Genomic DNA, 21,506 nt, shown 5'->3' with positions numbered 1-21,506 from the left:
ATTGTACTGGCCATGGAACCTGGTGACTACATGGTAGTCCTGGATATACAGGATGCTTACCTGCATATACCTATTGCCATTTCACATCCGCAATATCTGCGGTTTGCTATTTACAACCTCCATTATCAATTCAGGGCTCTGCCGTTTGGACTGACTACGGCCCCTCGGATTTTCACCAAGGTCATGGCCGTGATGACGGCTCATCTCTGTCAAAAGGGAATCCGGATCCTGCCGTATCTGGACGACCTGCTGATCCTGGCAAGCTCCCAAGATGTCCTCTACAGCTGTCAGTGCAATACCTCACAGCCCACGGATGGCTGATCAATTGGAAAAAGTCCTCCCTGGTCCCTGCGCGGCGCATGGTGCACCTGGGGACCCTGCTGGATACGCACAGCCAGAGGCTGTTTCTGTCTCCAGAGTAGGTCTCCAACGGTTAATCCTATCCAAGTGGGACAGTCTGCCTCAGCGGCTCAGGTCTCAAATGATGGTCCTGATTCCGGAGGTCCGCTTATCCCTGTTCTGGTGGTTCCAGGATCAACAGTTGAGCAGGCGCCGTCCCTTCTGGATTCCCCACTGGGTACTCATGATGACGGATGCCAGTCTGCGGGGATGGGGCTCGGTGTTCGAGCAACACACTCTCCAGGGTCGCTGAACCAAGGAGGAGTCTCTCCTCCCCATTAACATTCTGGAACTGCGGGCAGTGTGCCTTGACACTAGCACTGCCTCTGTTAAGGAACAGACCTGTTCAAGTACAGTCTGACAACACCACCGCGGTGACGTACATAAATTGTCAAGGCGGCACTCGAAGCTGAAAAGCAATGATTGAAGTGTCCAGAATTCTTCAATGGGCGGAATGCCATCTGCCAGTAATATCAGCAGTGTTCATTCCGGGTGTCCTCAACTGGGAAGCGGATTTCCTGAGTCGTCAGGACGTACACGCCGGAGAGTGGAGCCTTCATCCAGAGGTGTTTCAACTCCTAGTGGACAAGTGGGGCCTAGTGGACAAGTGGGGCCTACCAGACGTAGACTTGGTGGCGTCTCGACACAATCACAAAGTTCCGGTCTTCAGATCACGGACAAGGGATCCTCAAACAGCGTTCATGGACGCACTGTTCCCTCCGGTGTCACTCCTGCCCAGGGTTCTGCGGAAGTTCAAGCAAGAAGGAGGAATGCTACTTCTAGTCGTTCCAGCGTGGCCCAGACAGCATTGGTTCTCAGACCTGCAGGGTCTGTCGATGGAACATCCTCTACTACTTCCTCAATGCCCAGACCTCCCCGTTCAGGGCCCTTGTGTCTACCCAGACCTGGCCAGTCTGGCTTTGACGGCGTGGCTCTTGAAGCGTCACTCCTGAGGGCAAAAGGTTTCTCTGAGGCGGTCAACCAAACTTTGTTGCAGGCCCATAAACCGGCTTCGGCTCGGATTTACTATAGGGTCTGGAACTCTTCACCTGGTGTGCTGCTAAAAACTACGATGTTTACAAGTTCAGAACTCCATGGCTTCTGGCTTTTCTGCAACAAGGCCTGGACTTAGGCCTTCGTCTGGCCTCCCTCAAGTTTAATATTTCTGCCTTGTCGGTGTGGTTTCAGAGGAAACTTGCATCTATTCCTGACGTTCATACTTTCACTCAGGGTGTCTTGCGGATACAACCTCCCTATGTCTCTCCTGTGGCTCCATGGGATCTGTCTGTTTTTCTTAATGCCCTGCAAGGGTCTCCCTTTGAGCCTCTTGATTTGGTGGATCTGAAATGGCTTACTATTAAGGTCCTGTTTGCTATTACCGCTGCTATAAGAGTGTCAGACTTAGGCGCTTAGTCCTGTTGTCTGCCCTTCCTGATATTTCATCGTTACTGGTCAGTTCTCCGTACTCGCCCTGGTTATCTGCCTAAGGTGGTGTCATCTTTCCACCTTAACCAAGAGATTGTGGTCTCGGCCTTTATCTCTCCTGGTTTGTCTTCCAAAGAAAGGTCTTTGAATATGGTACCGGCTCTCCGTATATATGTGGAGAGGACTGCCTCCATTCGGAGGTCTGATTCCCTCTTCGTACTGTTTGGTTTGCAAACCAGCAAACTTTGGCCAGATGGATTAGAATGGTGATTGCACAAACTTATGCGCAGGCTGGTCTACCAGCTCCTGCTGCTATCAAGTCCCATTCTACTCTGTCTGTTGGACCTTCTTGGACGGCTCGCCAAGGCACGTTCGCAGAACAATTGTGCAAGGCGGCTACGTGGTCCTCTGTGAACACGTTCATCAGGTTCTATGCCTTTGATACTTCCGCCTCCCAGGATGCCTCCTTAGGACGCCGGGTTCTTGTACCCGCTACAGTGCGTCCCCTCCCATGAGGAACTGCTTTAGGACATCCCGATGTTATTCCTTGTGGAATACCAGTGTACCCCGCTGCAGAAAAGGAGATTTATGGTAGACTTACCATTGTTAAATCTTTCTGCGAGGTACACTGGATTCCACAGGGCGCCCACCCTGACTCACTTAGCTTCTTTGGGGTTGTATGGCATTAGCCGCTGGTCCCTTATCCTCCTGTCGTGAGAACGTGGTTCTATGTGACTAACATCTACTGTCCCTTTACCTGCTACTGCATTGGACTGGTTAACAAAACTGGGCTCCTGTGCATGGGGGAGGGGTTATATAGAGGAGGCGGTGCAGTGCATCTTGGGAATAGTCAAAGTTTTTAGCCTGTTGGTGCCTCAGATCAAGATCCAATTCTACACCCCTATGTTATTCCCTGTGGAATCCAGCATACCTCGCAGAAAGAGATTTAACAATGGTAAGTCTACCATAAATCTCCTTTTTCCACTGCTCATGCTCAGGAAACAAGGTCAAGTAATAGCAGCTATGTAAGCTGGACACAGAGAGCTGGTACTGGGTTGAGAAAAGGCGTTCTGCGCAGGCAAGGTTCGGAAAGGGGATGCTCACACAAATGAGGGTCATGCAGACCTGCCATGTGCCTTTTCTATGGGCTATATTAACTTTTTTAATAACATTACTTGAATAACCTCATGTTCTGTTGTGCTTTACATTTGGGGTTAAAACACTAATTAAGAATGGGTAATAACAGACTGATAAGAGCTAAGAAGGGCCTGCTCTGCAAGCTTTTGGGTCAAGGCCCCAGGGGGGGGGGGGGGGGGGGGGTTAGGCACTGGAGGGGGGGTTAGCCATAGCCCCAGCGCCATCCCCCCCCCCCCCCCCCTCCTTCCAGAGGGTTAGGGGAGGGGTGAAATAATTAATGGCATTCTAATTGTCTGGATGCCGGTGTCTGTCATGTGACCATCGGCATCCTGCTCAATGACTTCCTGTAACCCCCCCCCTCCTTCCTCCCATGGGCCTGTACACAAGTCACAGTAGGAAGCACATAGGTGGCTAAATAGCAACATATAGTTCTGTTTGTGTGTGTGTTTTTTTTTTTCCTCTTGACACCGCTTCTACACCATGTACAGCGGGTCGCAGCCGGGAGCCCCGACGAGGGGAGCTACCTGGCTGCGACCCGCATCAACCTCCATTTAGACCGGAGTCACCAACCCGGCATATTGCTGTGTTGGTGACGTTGCCGGTGATGCGATGGGTGCGGAGCTTGGAGATCATACGATTTCCAAGCGCCGCCCGCACATAGAGTGTAAACGGGAAGACGGGTCGCATCGACTCGGCTACCGTTTACACTGAACAGTTTGCCGCATTGAACACGTGTTCAACCCCCCAAACTTCCTGAGTTGGATTACCGGGTCACTCGACCCGGACTATTCCAACTCAACCCTTTTACACCAGCCAGCAACACGGGTTATGCACGTTCATGTACAAAAACCCATGTTACTAGCTGGCGGTGTAAAAGGGGTAGTATTCTCAAAATTCCCTAAATTAGGGGATAAGCTTCTTTTGATATTAACACAGGGCTTGACAAATCCTGGATTGTAGGTAGCCAGGAAGGTAAACTTGTACTCTGCTTTACATTTTAGGTTAAAGTTTTCTAGGTTTCAGTGAATATGTTCTTATCCTGACTCTTGAAAAAATGGGCTTTTAGAATAGTCTTTAATCCTCTCGTGACACACCTGAAGAATCTGCTACTTGGCAAAGGAAAAACAAGATCCGTCCATCCAGCTCTTGGCCTGGGGCACTGTATGGCTTCCTGTAATGCGATTGTCCAATTTGGTATCAGTCTGCTCAATATCAGGTTCTGGCTTGGGACATTTGTCAACATGTTGGCAGCTTTAGAATGGTTTCAGGAAAGCTTATTACACAGCTGCAAAAATGACTGAAAAATTCTACATAGCATCAAAGTCCTTTTTCTTTAGCTGTTGAATCTTTCGCATGAGATGTAGGATACAGATCTGACTTTTAGGAAGCACACTTGTGTGTCTTGCTGTGTATTAATTTACAGAACAGAAGACCCCTTGTGACACCAAGGTGTGTTCATGCTTTTGTGCCACACAGCCTGTGTAGACCTACAAGATAATCTGCTATTAGACCTACAGTATCTGAGTTTATTGGAAAGCAATTAAAGTTTGTCTTCTGTAAATCCCAAATGGCGCATATAAGAATTGCGATGCGCAGCAGATAAAGGGGCAGTGTAAAACACAGGCATGATCCGCTCATTTCATTATGTTGTGTCCACTTAGAAGAAAAATAAAATCTTGTTTTGATGTACACCAGTGGTTCTCAAACTGTGTCCCGTGGAACCGTGCCTGGGGACACTTGCAGGGGTGCCTCGGATTGATGGTCCAGGACCAATTCAAATTATGTATGGTCAGTGTAATAGGCAAAATGACACTGGTGGTAGCTGCGAATCATAAAATATGTGGACAAACAGAAGCAAATCTTGACCCTCACCACCTAACTGACCCTAAGGATGACATGTAAACACAATTTACTTAATTTTATATTTATTTCTACATTTCTCAATAAGAAACTTTTGGCCTAGAGGTGCTGTGAAAAAAAATTCTGATTCTCTAGGGCGCTGTGATGATTCACAAAAGTTTGGGAACCACTGATGTACAGCTTTTTTGCTATGCGCTCATTTTTATAGAAATACTTGAACTTGTATATGCCAAGTATGGGCAGCCTTGTGTATCGTTCTATGTACCCAGATAGTTAATCCGATCTTCTGTGTTCTGTTTCCTGCTTCCCTGTCACTGCTCTTCCTGTGCCTCGCTGACCTATGAACTCTCCCTACAGCTTGTCTGAGTCTCCCCTCTTGGGTCATCATTCTGACACTGCCAGGTGATTCTTCCTCTCCTCACTCCTTGCTATGTGCTTCCTACAGTCAGCAGGGCAGTGGGTTTCAGATTTTTTTTTAACATTTCTAATTTTTTTAATTTTTTTTAAATTATGAATACATTTAAAGATGCTGTATGCTAATCTCAACACCTGCAATCTAGTATATCATCCTAAACTAGTCTACCTGTTGGATGACAAGTACATACGTTGTCTTGCCATAGCTCCGCTTCTTTCTTTTAGGAAAAATGCAGAAATTCTAGTACAGTGAAAACAAAATGTAATATCCTGTTCTTGTCAGCCTGGCAAAGCTGGGTCATTCCATGAAATATAGGACACAGTACATGAAAATTAAATTTTACGTAATCGCTAAGATTTTAGTATATTTATGCTGCTAAAAGACTGTAGTATGTTATGTAACTGTCTCAGTGACTTTAGGTGATGTAGTCAACATTGATGACTGGTTCTATGTTGAATATGATGGAAAGAGTTACCCAGGTGAGATCAAGGACATCAGAGTTGGTGAATACTCAGGGCTATATTTAAATTGCTTTGCGTCCGCGATCTCCCGTTTAAAGTGACGGGAGATTGTGGTATTCAATTCAGTTTTTTGGGGGTTTTTTTTGCGTTGATTGCGCCAATAAAGGTCAGGTTTAGCCATGTAAAGCAGCTAAACCCGACCAAAGTGTAATGGGAGTCATAACTGATTTTAAGTATAGTTTGGTTAACATTCAAGTTTTTGTTTGTGTGTCAATCATAAGTTTATGGTATAAGTGTAGCAGACATATTGTAAAAATAATTAGGAGAGCAGGTTTAATTAAATATATGTCCCCTTTGTTCCTATGTCCATTCGGGATCCCGACAGCTGGAATCCTGACACCGTTCAGAATACTGTTGTCTGCATCCTGACAAGGTTTGCAAACCCACCACCGGGAACCCAACAGAGATATGGTTAGGCTGCGGGGGAGGGAGGGGGGGGGGGGGGTGTTAGAGTTAGATGGAAATTTGGGAAAGGTAAGTATAGTACCCCCCCCCCCCCCCCCCCCCCTCCTCCCTTCAGGATGCCGTGGTCTGTATTCTGACCGCCGGCATCCCAAAAGTTGGCATTTCATACCCAACGCTTCCATTCTGTTGTCACATGAGTCACGCTTATAAATAATATATAACTACTAACAGTACAATTTCTTTTTGCTTTGAAGCATTACTTAGGACTATCTACCCCATATAATATGGTCATATTTTAAAAATGTTGAATTTCAGCTTCATTTTTGTGTGTGGTACATTTAAACTTCTAAAAATGAACATGAAATGTAACGTGAGTCACATGGAATGACCCAGCTGCTTATGTGTTTGGAAACATTACATTTTTAAAGTAGCTTTTTTTTTCCTTCTGGTAACCGCACTCTTAACTGTGGAAAACCGTTTTGTTTCACTCATGCATTTGTTTCTCGCTGATGTGGCTTGTTTGTTGTTGTGGTTTATGTTCTGGTGGCTGAAGAATAGTGTTCTGATCTGCCTATTGTATTATGCAGATCAAGGACTCTGTCTCGTATTTGTTTTGTTTTGTTTTGAATAGGGGTGTGGCAGTGTAAGCTGTACTCAATGGATGTTTGTTTCTCCTCCTCCCCATTCAGGAGAAGGTCTATATCCTCTCTCCCAGCCTCGCATGATTGTCCAGATGCCCAGACTGGAGGTAACAGGGAAGTCCGTGTTCCAGTTGCAGCCCTTCACTCCTTTGTAAGTCGTTACATATATACTGTATGTCTTCCATGTGTGCTGTAATTTGTAGTCTGGCTTATGATCTATGAGAAAAGCATCGCTGCTTGCCTCTGCAGTGTTTTATTTTCCATTAGGTAGAAGTGTTACTGAGGTCAATGATGAGAAGTAAAAGGTCTGAAAGCACCAATGTTCTCCTAAAGCCCATTCAGCTCCCGGCAATCTGCTTTATTATCTGTTTGGTACTGACACACATCAGTAATGCTGTGTTTGGTCTAAACGGTTGCTGACACAATTGGATACGCTCTGTGCCGCATGCCTGTTAGAGTAAGGCTGTGCGGCTACTGCGCCAATCCTACATATGAAAAGGACAAGGAGTTTGGGGATGCAGGCAGAATCGTATATGGTGCGTGATCACAAGTTTTCAAGCTGAGGCCTCATATTCTTCTTTGACTTGCTCTTTTATTGATGCATGTTCCACTTGGATACAGTGATGATCGAAAAAAAAATTTACTTGCCATTTTTTATTTCTATTTTTATATGGTTTTAGTTAGTGAAAGTGTTATCACTGGAGGCACTTATTATTTAAACCGTACTTGCATAATCAATTATATTTAACCAATGTTGCATTCATATGTATTTTTAATTCTAGGATGCCCACGATGGTGAGGTCAATGCTGTGCGTTTTAGCCCAGGCTCCCGGTTATTGGCTACTGGGGGAATGGATCGGCGGGTTAAACTGTGGGAGGTCATAGGAGGTAAGATTAAATGCCATCAACAAGAATGGACATTTAATATTTGTATTGCGTTTCATACGTCTTCTGTTCATGTGTATTTTTATTGAGAACTCTGAACTAGAATGCATAAGCTTCCGTTTACTTTACATTTGTCAATTATTTTAAAGCTTTGAGTGTTTCATGTTGTCTGTGATGAATAGTAAAAGGTCTGACCGCACTGCTGTTCCCCCTGCAGCCAAAATGCTCTCAGCAACCCCTGATTACTAAGCAGGCTCAAGCTGTGCCATGTTTGTTTCCAGGATGTGCTGACATTCTTGGATAACCTGAGTTTTGTGTCCATGAGCTTTGTGATACAGGTCTGTTGGTTATCTCACATTCACTTCTTGGTTGGAGCATGGTGTACAGGGATGGAAAGTAATCCGGTGTATGATTTATGTTTGCAACCTGAGACCACATGGAATCTTCGTTAATGTTCGCTTAACATGTCTTATGTAAATCTCTGCTATAATGGTTACACAGGCCTTTCTTGTGTTTTACAGATAAATGTGAGGCAAAGGGCTCCCTCACAGGGAGCAATGCTGGGATCACAAGCATAGAGTTTGATAGTGCTGTGAGTAACATTATTGATGCATGATCTATCTATCTATCTATCTATCTATCTATCTATCTATCTATCTATCTATCTATCTATCTATCATGTTACATTTAAAGTGGCTTTTTTTTGTGTGTGTGCTGCAGCATTTTATTGCACATTTACCAGCTGCCTATTATTTCCAAGCCTGCTTTAATACAGCTATAATCTAATTTAAGCAGAGGGATATTTCTAGCATCTATTTACAGCATACCATTATGTGAGGGCTTGGTCTGGGGAAACTACCAGCTATAGACTGCTATCTTGCTTAAAGAGCTATACAATTTTGATATCAATAAACCTAGGTTTATTCGATAGCTGTGAAGATAATAGAAAATCAATGTGTGTGTGTTTTTTTTATGTTGGTAGTTGTGTTTCTTTTAAATGTTAATGACTCTTGGAACAAAGAAAATAGTGTAAAACACATCTGCATTGGAAAGTAGGTGGAATCCACAAATCATGTAGTGAATACAACTTTACATAGACACTGTGATTGACTTTGTGCAGGGCTGTGTCCACTCAAGCTTGTAATCTAACTTGTCATGCCATGACATGAAAACAGTGCATGAAACAAATGTGACTAAGGTTATATTGGGCCAAAATTGAGTTTTAAAACCTTTTCTAGTAATAGTAATGTTTGCTTCCTTTTTGTTTCTATAGGGCTCTTACATTTTGGCTGCATCAAATGATTTTGCCAGCAGAATCTGGACAGTAGAGGATTACCGCCTTCGGGTAAAATGAGGATTCATTAGATTATATCTGGGAATCAGTGGTGGCTCCAGAGGGAGGAGGGGGTAGGGAGGAGGGAGTTTGGAGGGTGTTACAGCGGGTTCACTACGGCTGGCCGGCGGTCGGGCTCCCGGCGCCCAGCATACCGGCGCCGGGAGCCCGACCGCCGGCTGACCGACAGTGTGGCGAGCGCAAATGAGCCCCTTGCGGGCTCGCTGCGCTCGCCACGCTACGGGCACGGTGGCGCGCTACGCGCGCCACACTATTTTATTCTCCCTCTATGGGGGTCGTGGACCCCCACGAGGGAAAATAAGTGTCGGTATGCCGGCGGTCGGGCTCCCGGCGCCGGTATACTGAGCGCCGGGAGCCCGACCGCCGGTATACAGAAGACCACCCGTTACAGCAGCCCAGTCTAAATTTCAAGTAGAAGAACCACACCTACTGCAGTCCGGGACTCACTGGTAGTTGTTGTGGCTCCCCTATTTACATTTTGGCCTGTGCTGCAGCCCCACGCCTGGAGCTGCCACTGCTGGGATACTTGTATGATACAAAAAAAAGGAAGTCTATGATTATTTGTAAAAGGTCTGATTTGTACTGTGCTTTCCTTATATGCCAAACTAGCTCCCAGCAGTATCTCTGAATTCCCATCATGCTCTAAGTGTGTAGTGACTGGTTAGTGAGACTGCTGACAATCTGGGTAACCCTAAGAAATCACCTCTCCTCCAGCAATAGGAGCTGTGGTTGTGATGGGCATCCAACAGGAGCACGTGTGAGGATGGAGTCTGGGGTGTATAAAGGAGACAATATACAGTGCATGATAACACACTGATTCTGAGACTTCTGGATGTAGCATAACTAATTCATCTCAGTTCTTTTTGAGTTTTTTTTTCATGTTTAACATTATAAGACCTCAGAACTAAATTTGTAACCCTTCCTATTCGTGTAGTGTAATTACCTTCATTCCTTGTATTTACTGCTCGCTGTGTAGTGGCTTTATGAATCTATTAAAATAAATGCCTAGTTATTGAGATTGCTATAGATATGGTTTAAATACATTCAAATATTAGTTTTGGAAAAATAAATAAGACTGTTCAAATGTGCCATTTAAACTACGCTTGCTAAGATTCCTGTTAGATATGACCTATATATAGAGCCAGCAGATGTCTGTTTTACTCTTGCTTTATGTAAAGATGTTCATATTAAGAGTCCTTAAACCTTAGCCTTAATAAATAATAATGGGGCCTTTTCCTGGAGAAATAACTCATATTATGTTTATGTATTTTATATTTTTACTCAAATCAGCATACGTTAACTGGGCACAGTGGAAAGGTTTTGTCTGCTAAGTTCTTATTGGACAATGCTCGAATTGTGTCAGGAAGTCATGACCGGACATTGAAACTTTGGGATCTGCGCAACAAAGTCTGTAAGTAAATACATTGTTGTTAGGAAGTGTACGGAGTTTCAAAATTCTGTATACTGTATGTCGAAAATTGTGCAGGTTTCCTATTTGCTATTTATATACAAGGATATTATAATTTAGTTGTAGAACTCTAAGGTAGTATCAGATTGTGGCGTTTATTGTGGGTTTTAGTGCTCCTGTCTTAGTCATTTAATTACTACAGTTGTAACAATGGGGCAGATGTATTATTATGTCCTTAACGTTCTTTATGTAATGTTTGGCATATCACCGTTTTATCGCAGTGATATGCCCACACACATCACCCTAATGTATGAACATTAGCCCTTTGATCATACCACTTCTTTATTCCTTCCCCCGGCGTTTGCTTCCTCTGCAGATTTCGCCATTTGCTGTTGTGCGGCGCATGCACAGTATTCATATTGCCCAGCGGCCCCTGCGCCTGTCACCCTCCGCAGACGCGATTCATCTGATTCGACCTGAGGTGGGTGTTACAGCACGCATGTGCCAACTCCCCTGCTCCCAGTGAGCCATGCAGTGTGAACCGGCGCATGCGCGGAGGAGCCCTCAGGCACCGTGGCCAGACAATTTAAAGTTATATTTAAAACAAAAAAATACCACAACGAAAAGCTAGTGCTGCCGCGCCAGCCCTGACCTGCCGAAATGACAGAAGGGACTTAACGAGCGCTGAAGTGCCGTCACAGCCTTCATACATCGGGTAGGCATCAACTTCATATAGGTACAGCGCTGCAGACGAAGCGGCCCTGTGCGCATTACGATTACCTTAAACTCCCGCAGTGAGCCGAATCATACATAGCGGTGATTCAGTAACAGCGGGAGTTAGCGTACACTATGTGCAAAAAGCACACAGCGCATATTCTTACATCTGCCCCCATGTTACTTGTATTAAATATGGTCGTCATTACATTTTTAATGTACCCTTTGCTTGAACACAGGGAAAGATACCATTTTGTGGGTTGAAGAAATATTCATAAATGGGCAGTATGCTCTATAAAGATATATATATATATATATATATATATAGTAGACCAGTTCGGTGCGGCACTCATAAGCATCCATTAAAACTCGACAGACGTGCAGTGTGTTCCAACATTTCAATGTGAATACATTTTTTAGCAAGGATCCTTGATACCACAAAAATGTATTCCTTTTGAAATGTTGAAACACACTGCACATCTGAAGAGTTTTCATTGATGCCTATGACTGCTGTACCGAACTGGTCTGTATTTTTCTCTTGTTTGAGTATGTGAGGGCGCTGGATTAATTGTGTTTGTTCCCGTGGAGTGTTGATCCAATAGCATCCTAGCCGGACAGCCCGGTGCACAAATGGTCAAAAGTCAAAGTTTCAGGACACTGACGAAATTTTATACATTAAAATGAAACGTTTACTTTAAGCTTTTGGTTGACTGTGAACACAATTTCATTGAAGGAACCCAGGCAGTTACACATACTTTATTGGAGTGCCGGTTTCTTATATTAAATATATTAATTATTCTGCATAAATCCAGCACTCACTCAAGCAGCCTCACCGTGCCCAGGTCTAAGCGGCGATCAGCAAAATAACAGGCATAGCCAGTAGGTATAGTCATCGTTTCAGAGCATGTGGCTCTTTTCTTTTAGTTATACATAGATGTGTGTAATATATACATACATACATACATACACATACATACATACATACATACATACATACATACATACATACATACATACATACATACAGGGTTGTGAGATGAAGGGTAGGAGATGGAAGGAGGGATTGAGGTGCAGGGTGACAGATGAAAAGTGCAGGAGAAAAGAAGGATACAGGGTATGAGAGGTGCAGTGGGTAAGTAAGTGAAGGAGGAAGTAAGAGGAGCATGGGTGACGTGAGACAATAAGAAAAGCTGAAATAAAACATACTGTTTGGGGAAGAGAATGATGTAAACTGTTTGGATATCTTTATATAATATGTTTTCTTTTATATAGTTTTAAAATACAGGTTGAGTTTCCCTTATCCAAAATGCTTGGGACCAGAGGTATTTTGGATATCGGATTTTTCCGTATTTTGGAATAATTGCATACCATAATGAGATATCATGGTGATGGGACCTAAATCTAAGCACAGAATACATTTATGTTACATATACAGGTCATTTTAGCCAATATTTTTTGTAACTTTGTGCATTAAACAAAGTGTGTCTACATTCACACAAATCATTTATGTTTCATATACACCTTATACATACAGCCTGAAGGTCATTTAATACAATATCTTTAATAACTTTGTGTATTAAACAAAGTTTGTGTACATTGAGCTATCAAAAAACAAAGTTTTCACTATCTCACTCTCAGTCAAAAAAGTCCGTATTTCGGAATATTCCATATTTCGGAATATTTGGATATGGGATACTCAACCTGTATCTAAAATTGATTTAAAGTCGTCAAAATCGCTATAGTTTCTGGGGTTCTAGGTATACCCTAGATCCCTTGCCATTCTGTTAAGTTTTTCATACCCATACTTCCAACCAGTGTGTGTGTATATAATATAATTGGGTGCTACTAAAGGTTGTTCTAACCAAGGCAGCTATACTAAAGGAGCTAGTCTGTCTCCACAAAATAATACAGTTGTAAACCATAACCGTGCCCAATGGCCTATCACGTAGAATGGTGGCTAAATCTGATAGAATGTATAAAACCAAGTACTTAATATAAATATAAGAATATTCATAAACACATCATACATCAAAATCTGGATTATCAACATTGTCCACAAATAAAGATCAAATATGGGTGTACAGCCCTTTAAGAAGTAACTAATTATCCAGCTTTGAGCTAATTTTTGTGTACCAGTTCTGTGTAATTCCTGTTGGGGCCCAAAATAGCGAGGGACACAAAATGACCGCCTCTATGGTGTGTAGGTGACGGGGGCCATTTTATACCCTTTTTTTTTTTTTTTTCCTTCTTTGCTTGTGCTCAACAACTATATATGACCTAATATGTTATGCTTATTAGAGCATGCTAAATGCACTAGCATCAATACTTTATTTTTCCTTTTTCCATTTTTAATTTTTTTGTTATTATATAACCTAAACCATTGTATTGGAAACCATTAACAGCTGGGGAAAGGAAGATCTGGGGGATTGATAGCAAGATATATGTTCTACCAATATATTCATATGCCAAATATTCATTTATTTGCAAGATAAGATAGTCTTCCACTACTATCACAAATGTATTTTACTGATCCTAGACACAATAAACAATCTTTCAATTAAAGAATATTGTGGTGTGATTTTATTTATTTTTTCTTCCCCGTTACCTCTGCTTGGCAAACACGGTGCAATTATGTGGCAGATCCACCCGATATGCTGGTAGGCCAGATAATTGTATAGTGTATACCCCCACAACCGATCTGGTAATGTAGATCGGTCGGACATGCCGCTTTGTCCATCATGTCCACTCGATGCAATATTTTGTGGGTTTAAAAGTCGTCTGCACATAAGCAACTGCCCAAGTGACCGACATTTCCTGGCTGTGTGAGGGCATGTTCCCTTCTTGCTGCCGTCAGTGCCATTGGCTGTGCAGAGGTGCTCATTTCCGGTACAGCAGCTCTACTGTTGTCACATGCACTCCACGTGGTAGTCGCTATCGTGGGAGATGCTGCTTAATGAATCCATAGAAAGGGCCATGCCGGTGTGATATCCACCTGGGGAGGGGGGTATTTGTATGTATGAGTAGCACTAGAAGATTTTTTTTTTTTGTGGTTGGGCACAGCAGCAATATGTGGGAGATGCAGCAGCAGGGACAGTGCCTGCTGCAGTATACAGTGTGCATTGTCCCCTCCCCTCCCTGTGCACTCAGATCTTCCTCCTCTCCCCTCTCTGGTGCCCTTATTCAGTATTCAGTGTAGCAAGTGGTTATAGTATGTGTGTGTGGAGGGGAGCAGGGAATGTGTGCTGTTGCCAGCATCCCCAGTGTAGTATGCATCTCTCTACACAGGGGAGTAGGGTCCTGGCCCGGCAGCTGCAGGGATACTGGCTGCTGCAGCGTAGACTGCGTCTGTCCCTCCTCTCTCCCTGTGCTCTCACCTCTCCTTTCCCTAATACATGCCTCTCTGGTGGCCATCTATCATCGGTTGCTAACAGTCTTTGATGGTTAATAATAGGTTGTGGGGAGTCCAGGGATGTTTCTTCTCCCCACACCACCACACCCCCCCTCTCCTTGGCACCAGGACACTGTGGACAGCACTGTCGCTGACCCACTGCTCTTGCTTCTGGCTAGGAGGGTAACTGGAACAGCACCCTGTAGCCCGTAATGGACAATACAGACGCCATGTTTACAGCTATCCGGAGTATCTTCAAGATACTCTGGTTTACTGCTGCGTTCCGGGTGACAAATGGCCCTGCTCCCATTGCACAACGTCATGATGTCATACTCAAAGAGGGTGGGGCCTTCACAGGGTGCTAAGAGACCCTGTTACGGCTCTCTGTAGTCCAGGCTATTATGCAAATATTCTCTTCCCTCCCCTATGGGAGAACAATATTATAACAGTGACAAAAATATGTGGGTTGTGATAAAATGTCATTTGTATGGCCAAGATATCTGATACTTTTTGCATGTCAGAAAATTGGTTTGCCTGACAGATCTTTTTATCTACCAGTGTATGCCCAGCATTAGCAATTAATTGTACTATACAAACACCACGACCAAATGACATTGGTATCGATTGTGGATTTATGTAAACATGGCTGGCATTATAGTATAGTTGACTTACATTATCAGGTACTCCTCCCATTTCTGTGAATCTGCAAGTTTGGACACAGATTCTAAGATCCTTCCTATTTTGGGCTAGCCACACATGCAAAATTATGTGACCTTGATGGGCAGAGATGCATTTAGCATGTATTCTTACAATCAGCTTGATGGGGAAGGGTCTGATACATCAGTCTTACATACCTCCTTGTAAGGAAAAGGCAATCAGAAATAATAGCTCATTAGGAATTGAGCATCATTAGGTCCTATTTTATCCAACATGTATATATGAGTGGATATTGACCTGGGAATATAATTGGTGACTTTACATAGGTGACTGTTTTATGGCAAAAGACCGTAATATGATAACCTCACCATATTAAATGCTAAAAACTTCCCTATGCATGGTACATATAGAGCCTAAAGGAAGGTTTATACTATTTGTTGAAAAGAGCCTTAATATGCTGTGTGTTCGATCATACTCTGTATGTATTGGTTTTAAGATGGCACATAGCCTTTGATAAATTAGGAGTGCTTACTCCCGACAAGGCTCCCAGACCCTACACCCAATGCAGATAATTAGGTAGTTGGCTAGCAGGGTCTGCAATGTATTGTCCACACAAGTCCACATGGTTATGTTTTCAGCTATTGAAAACTCTAATGAACAAGAAACAGTAGACCTTTAGGCAGGTATTTATCAAAGCTTGGAGAAAGATAGTGTTGAAAGATAGCCAATCAGTTCATAACTCACTTTATCAAACACAGCCTGTCAAAATTGAAAGTTAGGAGCTGATTGGTTAGTGGTCTCTCTCTCTCTCTCTCTCTCTCTCTCTCTCTCTCTCTCTCTCTCTCTCTCTCTCTCTCTCTCTCTCTCTCCACTTTATCCCTTTGGGTTCTGATTACATGCGGCAATTTAAAAAAAGTAAATAACCCTACATTGGGGATGATATATTTATTTTAAGGCTCATGAAATGCTGAAATCCTTTTCCCATCAAAAAGATCTGGGATCATTTACAACCACTTAAAATAAGCTTACGTGTTGAGACATAAAGGTACTTTACTAATATTGGAGCATGCTCTATGGAGTCTATGGGATATATTTTCTGATGGAGTATCATTTTTATTACAGCTATTCTATTATGGTAGGGGATTCGATCAAATGAAAACAGCTAAAGTCATCGCCCCCCAAAATTGCACAAAATACGCTGCCTACTGGTAATAGACTAAATAGAGTGTTACCCACGTCCTGAGACACAGTGGTAAATACAACAAGTAAGGTGTACAAAGTTGGCCCTAAAACATGTCTAACTATAAATAAAATAAAATGATACATTCCTCAAGGAGGGTATTCTTACTCTTCAGTGCAGTCCCATTAGATAAGGTGGGGTGGTAATCAGTATGCCGGCTGTTGGGTTCCCTGTGCTCAGTATACCGGCGCTGGAATCCCGACATACCGACAACTATTCTCCGTCTTGGGGGTCCACGACCCCTCTGGAGGGAGAATAAATAGTTGGGCTCATTTGTGCTCACCCAGCTGCCGGCATGCCGACGGTAGGAATCCCGCCGACGGTATGCTGGGCCCCTGGGATCCCGACCACCGACATAACATACCACACCGGATAAGGCAATTCCCTGATGTAGATCTGATCGGTGATCAAAATGCAGATAGGCAGACATTGATCATTGGTGATCTGTCGTGGAATTAGCAAGAAATTGGATGTTAAAAAAACCTCACCTCTGCGATCCCGATCAGTTTTTGGTCGGAATTGAGGAATTACAACATGTTGGTTTTCCCTGATTCTCCCCTGGTGTATGGGTTCTTTTCCATCACATGTGGTATTATATGTAAAAGAAGAGCATATAATAGTCTAATAAAGTCTTAAATATTGACTATCCTTTTCAACTTTATTACACTATTTATAATTTGGCATATTTTAGCGCCAACTTGATATTCCTTACTTGTATTTATTTTTGTGGTTGTGTGTGTGAGTGTGTGCATCAAATGCACATTTTAGTTTTAATTTTATTGGTCACGGCAACATGTTCAAATATATTTCTCTAACGTCCTAGTGGATGCTGGGGACTCCGAAAGGACCATGGGGAATAGCGGCTCCGCAGGAGACTGGGCACAAAAGTAAAAAGCTTTAGGACTACCTGGTGTGCACTGGCTCCTCCCCCTATGACCCTCCTCCAAGCCTCAGTTAGATTTTTGTGCCCGAACGAGACGGGTGCAGGCTAAGGGGCTCTCCTGAGCTGCTTAGTGTAAAAGTTTAAAGTAGGTTTTTTATTTTCAGTGAGACCTGCTGGCAACAGGCTCACTGCACCGAGGGACTAAGGGGAGAAGAAGCGAACTCACCTGCGTGCAGAGTGGATTGGGCTTCTTAGGCTACTGGACATTGGCTCCAGAGGGACGATCACAGGCCCAGCCATGGATGGGTCCCAGAGCCGCGCCGCCGGCCCCCTTACAGAGCCAGAAGACTGAAGAGGTCCGGAAAATCGGCGGCAGAAGACGTCCTGTCTTCAATAAGGTAGCGCACAGCACTGCAGCTGTGCGCCATTGCTCTCAGCACACTTCACACTCCGGTCACTGAGGGTGCAGGGAGCTGGGGGGGGCGCCCTGAGACGCAATAAAAACACCTTTTTTGACAAAAAATACATCACATATAGCTCCTGGGCTATATGGATGCATTTAACCCCTGCCAATTTTTACATAAAAAAGCGTGAGAAAGGCAGCCGAAAAGGGGGCGGAGCCTATCTCCTCCGCACACTGGCGCCATTTTTTCCTCACAGCTCCGTTGGAGGAAGGCTCCCTGACTCTCCCCTGCAGTCCTGCACTACAGAAACAGGGTAAAACAAGAGAGGGGGGGCACTAAATTGGCATATTAATATATACAGCAGCTATATTAGGGAAAAACACTTATATAAGGTTATCCCTGTATATATATATATATATATATATATAGCGCTCTGGTGTGTGCTGGCAAACTCTCCCTCTGTCTCCCCAAAGGGCTAGTGGGGTCCTGTCCTCTATCAGAGCATTCCCTGTGTGTGTGCTGTGTGTCGGTACGTTGTGTCGACATGTATGAGGAGGAAAATGGTGTGGAGGCGGAGCAATTGCCTGTGTTAGTGATGTCACCCCCTAGGGAGTCGACACCTGACTGGATGGTCTTATGGAAAGAATTACGTGATAGTGTCAGCACTTTACAAAATACTGTTGACGACATGAGACAGCCGGCAAATCAGTTAATACCTGTACAGGCGTCTCAAACACCGTCAGGGGCTCTAAAGCGCCCGTTACCTCAGGTCGATACAGACACAGACACGGACACTGACTCCAGTGTCGACGGTGAGGAAACAAACGTATTTTCCAGTAGGGCCACACGTTACATGATCACGGCAATGAAGGAGGTTTTGAACATTTCTGATACTACAAGTACCACAAAAAAGGGTATTATGTGGGGTGTGAAAAAACTACCCGTAGTTTTTCCCGAATCAGATGAATTAAATGAGGTGTGTGATGAAGCGTGGGTTTCCCCCGATAAAAAACTGCTAATTTCTAAAAAGTTATTGGCATTATACCCTTTCCCGCCAGAGGTTAGGGCGCGTTGGGAAACACCCCCTAGGGTAGATAAGGCGCTCACACGTTTATCAAAACAAGTGGCGTTACCGTCTCCTGATACGGCCGCCCTCAAGGAACCAGCTGATAGGAAGCTGGAAAATATCCTTAAAAGTATATACACACATACTGGTATTATACTGCGACCAGCAATCGCCTCAGCCTGGATGTGCAGTGCTGGGGTGGCTTGGTCGGATTCCCTGACTGAAAATATTGATACCCTGGACAGGGACAATATATTATTGACTATAGAGCATTTAAAGGATGCATTTCTTTTTCATCCACTAGGGGTCACTGGAGTACTCTTGGGATATGGGCGGCGTAGCAGAACAAAGGCACTGAATATTTAAATTTAGAACTCTCCACCCCTCCATATCCCTAGAGTACCTCAGTGTACGAACCCAGTGTTTTTTCTGTGCTCAAAGCACTAACATCGGCTTGTGGGATTCCCACACTTGGATGGAAGATTTATTAATTTTTCTTAGCACATCCCTTCCCAGTTTCTGGAAAAACATGGGTCCGGGATGGTGCCGCTGCAAGGCAGCGCATGGCGTGTCGGTCCTCACAAAGAGCACCCTCACAGCCACAGGCAGCCCACTGTCTCCTGCAACAGCTGGACGGAGCTTACAGAAAGAAGCCCCGTCACAGCCAGTAAGAAATGATCAAAGAGCTGGACGGAGCTTACATAAAGAAGCCCCGTCACAGCCAGCAAGAAGTTATCAAAGACGAGCTGGACGGAGCTTACAGAAGAAGCCCCGTCACAGCCAGGAACAAGCTGGACGGAGCTTACAGAAAGAAGCCCCGTCGCAGCCAGGAACAAGATGACTTGAAAGCTGGACGGAGCTTACACAGAGAAGCCCCGTCGCAGCCTTGAATAGGAGGAAGGTAAGCTGGGGAACGGGGCGGTCAGCGCAGGCTGCCGCCCCGCTAAGTGGGTCACAGTGAATGCCGCTTCCACGCACCGCCCGCCACAGCGCCCAGCCGCTACGTCTGAGACTCGCTCCAGACGGCAGCGCTACGTCCGCCCGTCCCAGCCGCTCCGTCCGGCCGACAACATCCACCCGCAGACGCTCACTAACAGCGTTAACAGGGTGACAACCGGGCCGCTGCTCCGTCCGACCGCCCAGCACCGCAGATGCCAGCCTCCCTGCAAGTCTTCCCGGCTGTTCCTGAGAAGGGGGGAAGGGGGGCGGTGGAATCGGGCGACTCACTGCTGAAAGGGTATGTAAAATACATATATAAACAGCAGTTCTATATGCAGCCAGAGGTGACAGTAAATAATGCAGACATGTATTATAACCTGTCCTGTGAATCATGTATAATAGGCTATTGAGCCTATATATATTAATATCTGTGATGATCACTGTATAATAGGCTATTGAGCCTATATTAATGTATGTGATTATCACTGTATAATAGGCTATTGAGCCTATATATATTAATATCTGTGATTATCAAATAGGCTATTGAGCCTATATTAATGCTGTATAATAGCCTATTGAGCATATATATATTAATGTCTGTAATTATCATAGGCTATTGAGCCTATATATATATCTATATATATATTTATTCATAGAGCATGTGTTGTACCCATACTGTGATTATACTGTATAAGAGGCTATATTAACACTGAACAATTGTAACTTGTTCAGGTGATTATCACAGTCAGCATGGCAAAGGGGCCATTTTAACATGCTTCCTGTTGTTTTTCCAGTTTGTAATTCTGGAACATTCCTGCCCTACATCTCTAAGCCACCAGAGGCGCAGGGGTGTTAGTGGGAATTTGGTTCGGGTTTCACATGCCCATGTGAATTGCTTTTCACATAAAGAAATAAAGCTTTCGCTTTTTACTACAGATTTCCGTTGAGAGAAACAACCATGAGTTTCATATAAATATGCTTTTCAGCAATAAAATATATATATGATAATAACTTCAATAAGTCGTGCAAGTGTCTGTCCGTTGACTATTGTGGTGTCTGTCTGCATAGCGAGTAAGGCTCTAGCGCAGACTAAAAATTGCATTGGCAATTCAAATTAAAAGAGCGGTAACGGAGTCTCGGAAGTTACTCCACCAGCACTAACGAAGGACAGTCTTTCCAAAGGGCCAATTTCCCTTTGGGTACCAGGGTGTTTATTTAACTGGTCTTATAATTTAATGCACGATTCTATGTCAAATCTCACACCGATAACTACGAGTGAGAAGGGTACATTAGTCCAGCACTCAGATAGTGCGGCCCAGTGAGTGAATGTCTACGTTTTTACAGAGACTGAGTAGACTCTAACCACTATTTAATCGTTTCCAAAATGACGCGATCCGCCATTGGTAAATGCGTCTGTGTCAAACATTATAAAGACCCAAGATACATTTGGGTCACTAGACTATGTATGGAAACAATAAACTGTTAAAAGAAGCTGCAGAGTATATCTGTAAAGCTTCTGCTAACGCCGGTTACTTCGATTCTCACTTTTCATCGTCGCTAGTTTAAGCGCGACAAGGCCAGAGCTGGTTTGGTCCTAAATTTGATATTCAGCCATTACCGCATCCAGTATCAAAACGGAAATACTTGTGCCGGCGTTTAATCCCTTTAGACTTCAGTTTTTTCAAGGCGGTGGTACAAAACAGTCACGCCTTGTAACGACAGGACGCTACAGTCAGCAAGCCAGTGGCTTGATGACCTCTTAGGC

General features: G+C 44.1%; 1 protein-coding gene and 3 non-coding genes across 8 annotated transcripts in view; all 4 read left to right on the top strand.

Annotated features, from left to right (window-relative positions):
• The window catches only part of ATG16L1 (autophagy related 16 like 1), a 211,471-nt gene that overhangs the window by 86,924 nt on the left and 103,041 nt on the right, over nt 1-21,506 (top strand). For 3 of the 5 annotated variants that reach the window (XR_010175862.1, XM_063915718.1, XM_063915720.1), the window contains 6 exons: nt 5,179-5,223; nt 6,852-6,954; nt 7,586-7,691; nt 8,210-8,280; nt 8,962-9,033; nt 10,333-10,453. Coding sequence is in view for 4 of the 5 variants with exons in the window: in XM_063915718.1 (XP_063771788.1) it covers nt 5,179-5,223; nt 6,852-6,954; nt 7,586-7,691; nt 8,210-8,280; nt 8,962-9,033; nt 10,333-10,453 (518 nt within the window). In the remaining variant the exon portion in view is untranslated. The remainder of the gene's footprint in view (nt 1-5,178; nt 5,224-6,851; nt 6,955-7,585; nt 7,692-8,209; nt 8,281-8,961; nt 9,034-10,332; nt 10,454-21,506) is intronic. The other 2 variants (XM_063915721.1, XM_063915719.1) reach the window with 1 other exon arrangement.
• Nucleotides 7,087-7,370, top strand: LOC134913633 (small Cajal body-specific RNA 6). The gene has a single exon (XR_010177333.1). It is a non-coding gene; the product is annotated as a small Cajal body-specific RNA 6 (non-coding RNA).
• LOC134913634 (small Cajal body-specific RNA 6) lies at nt 7,855-8,122 on the top strand. The gene has a single exon (XR_010177334.1). It is a non-coding gene; the product is annotated as a small Cajal body-specific RNA 6 (non-coding RNA).
• On the top strand, nt 9,591-9,869 carry LOC134913635 (small Cajal body-specific RNA 6). Its single transcript, XR_010177335.1, has one exon. It is a non-coding gene; the product is annotated as a small Cajal body-specific RNA 6 (non-coding RNA).

This window comes from Pseudophryne corroboree, chromosome 4 (genome assembly GCF_028390025.1).
Source record: "Pseudophryne corroboree isolate aPseCor3 chromosome 4, aPseCor3.hap2, whole genome shotgun sequence".
Taxonomy (NCBI): domain Eukaryota; kingdom Metazoa; phylum Chordata; class Amphibia; order Anura; family Myobatrachidae; genus Pseudophryne; species Pseudophryne corroboree.
The sequence above is the reverse complement of the archived record's forward strand: the minus strand, read 5'-3'. Positions and strand labels throughout refer to the sequence as shown.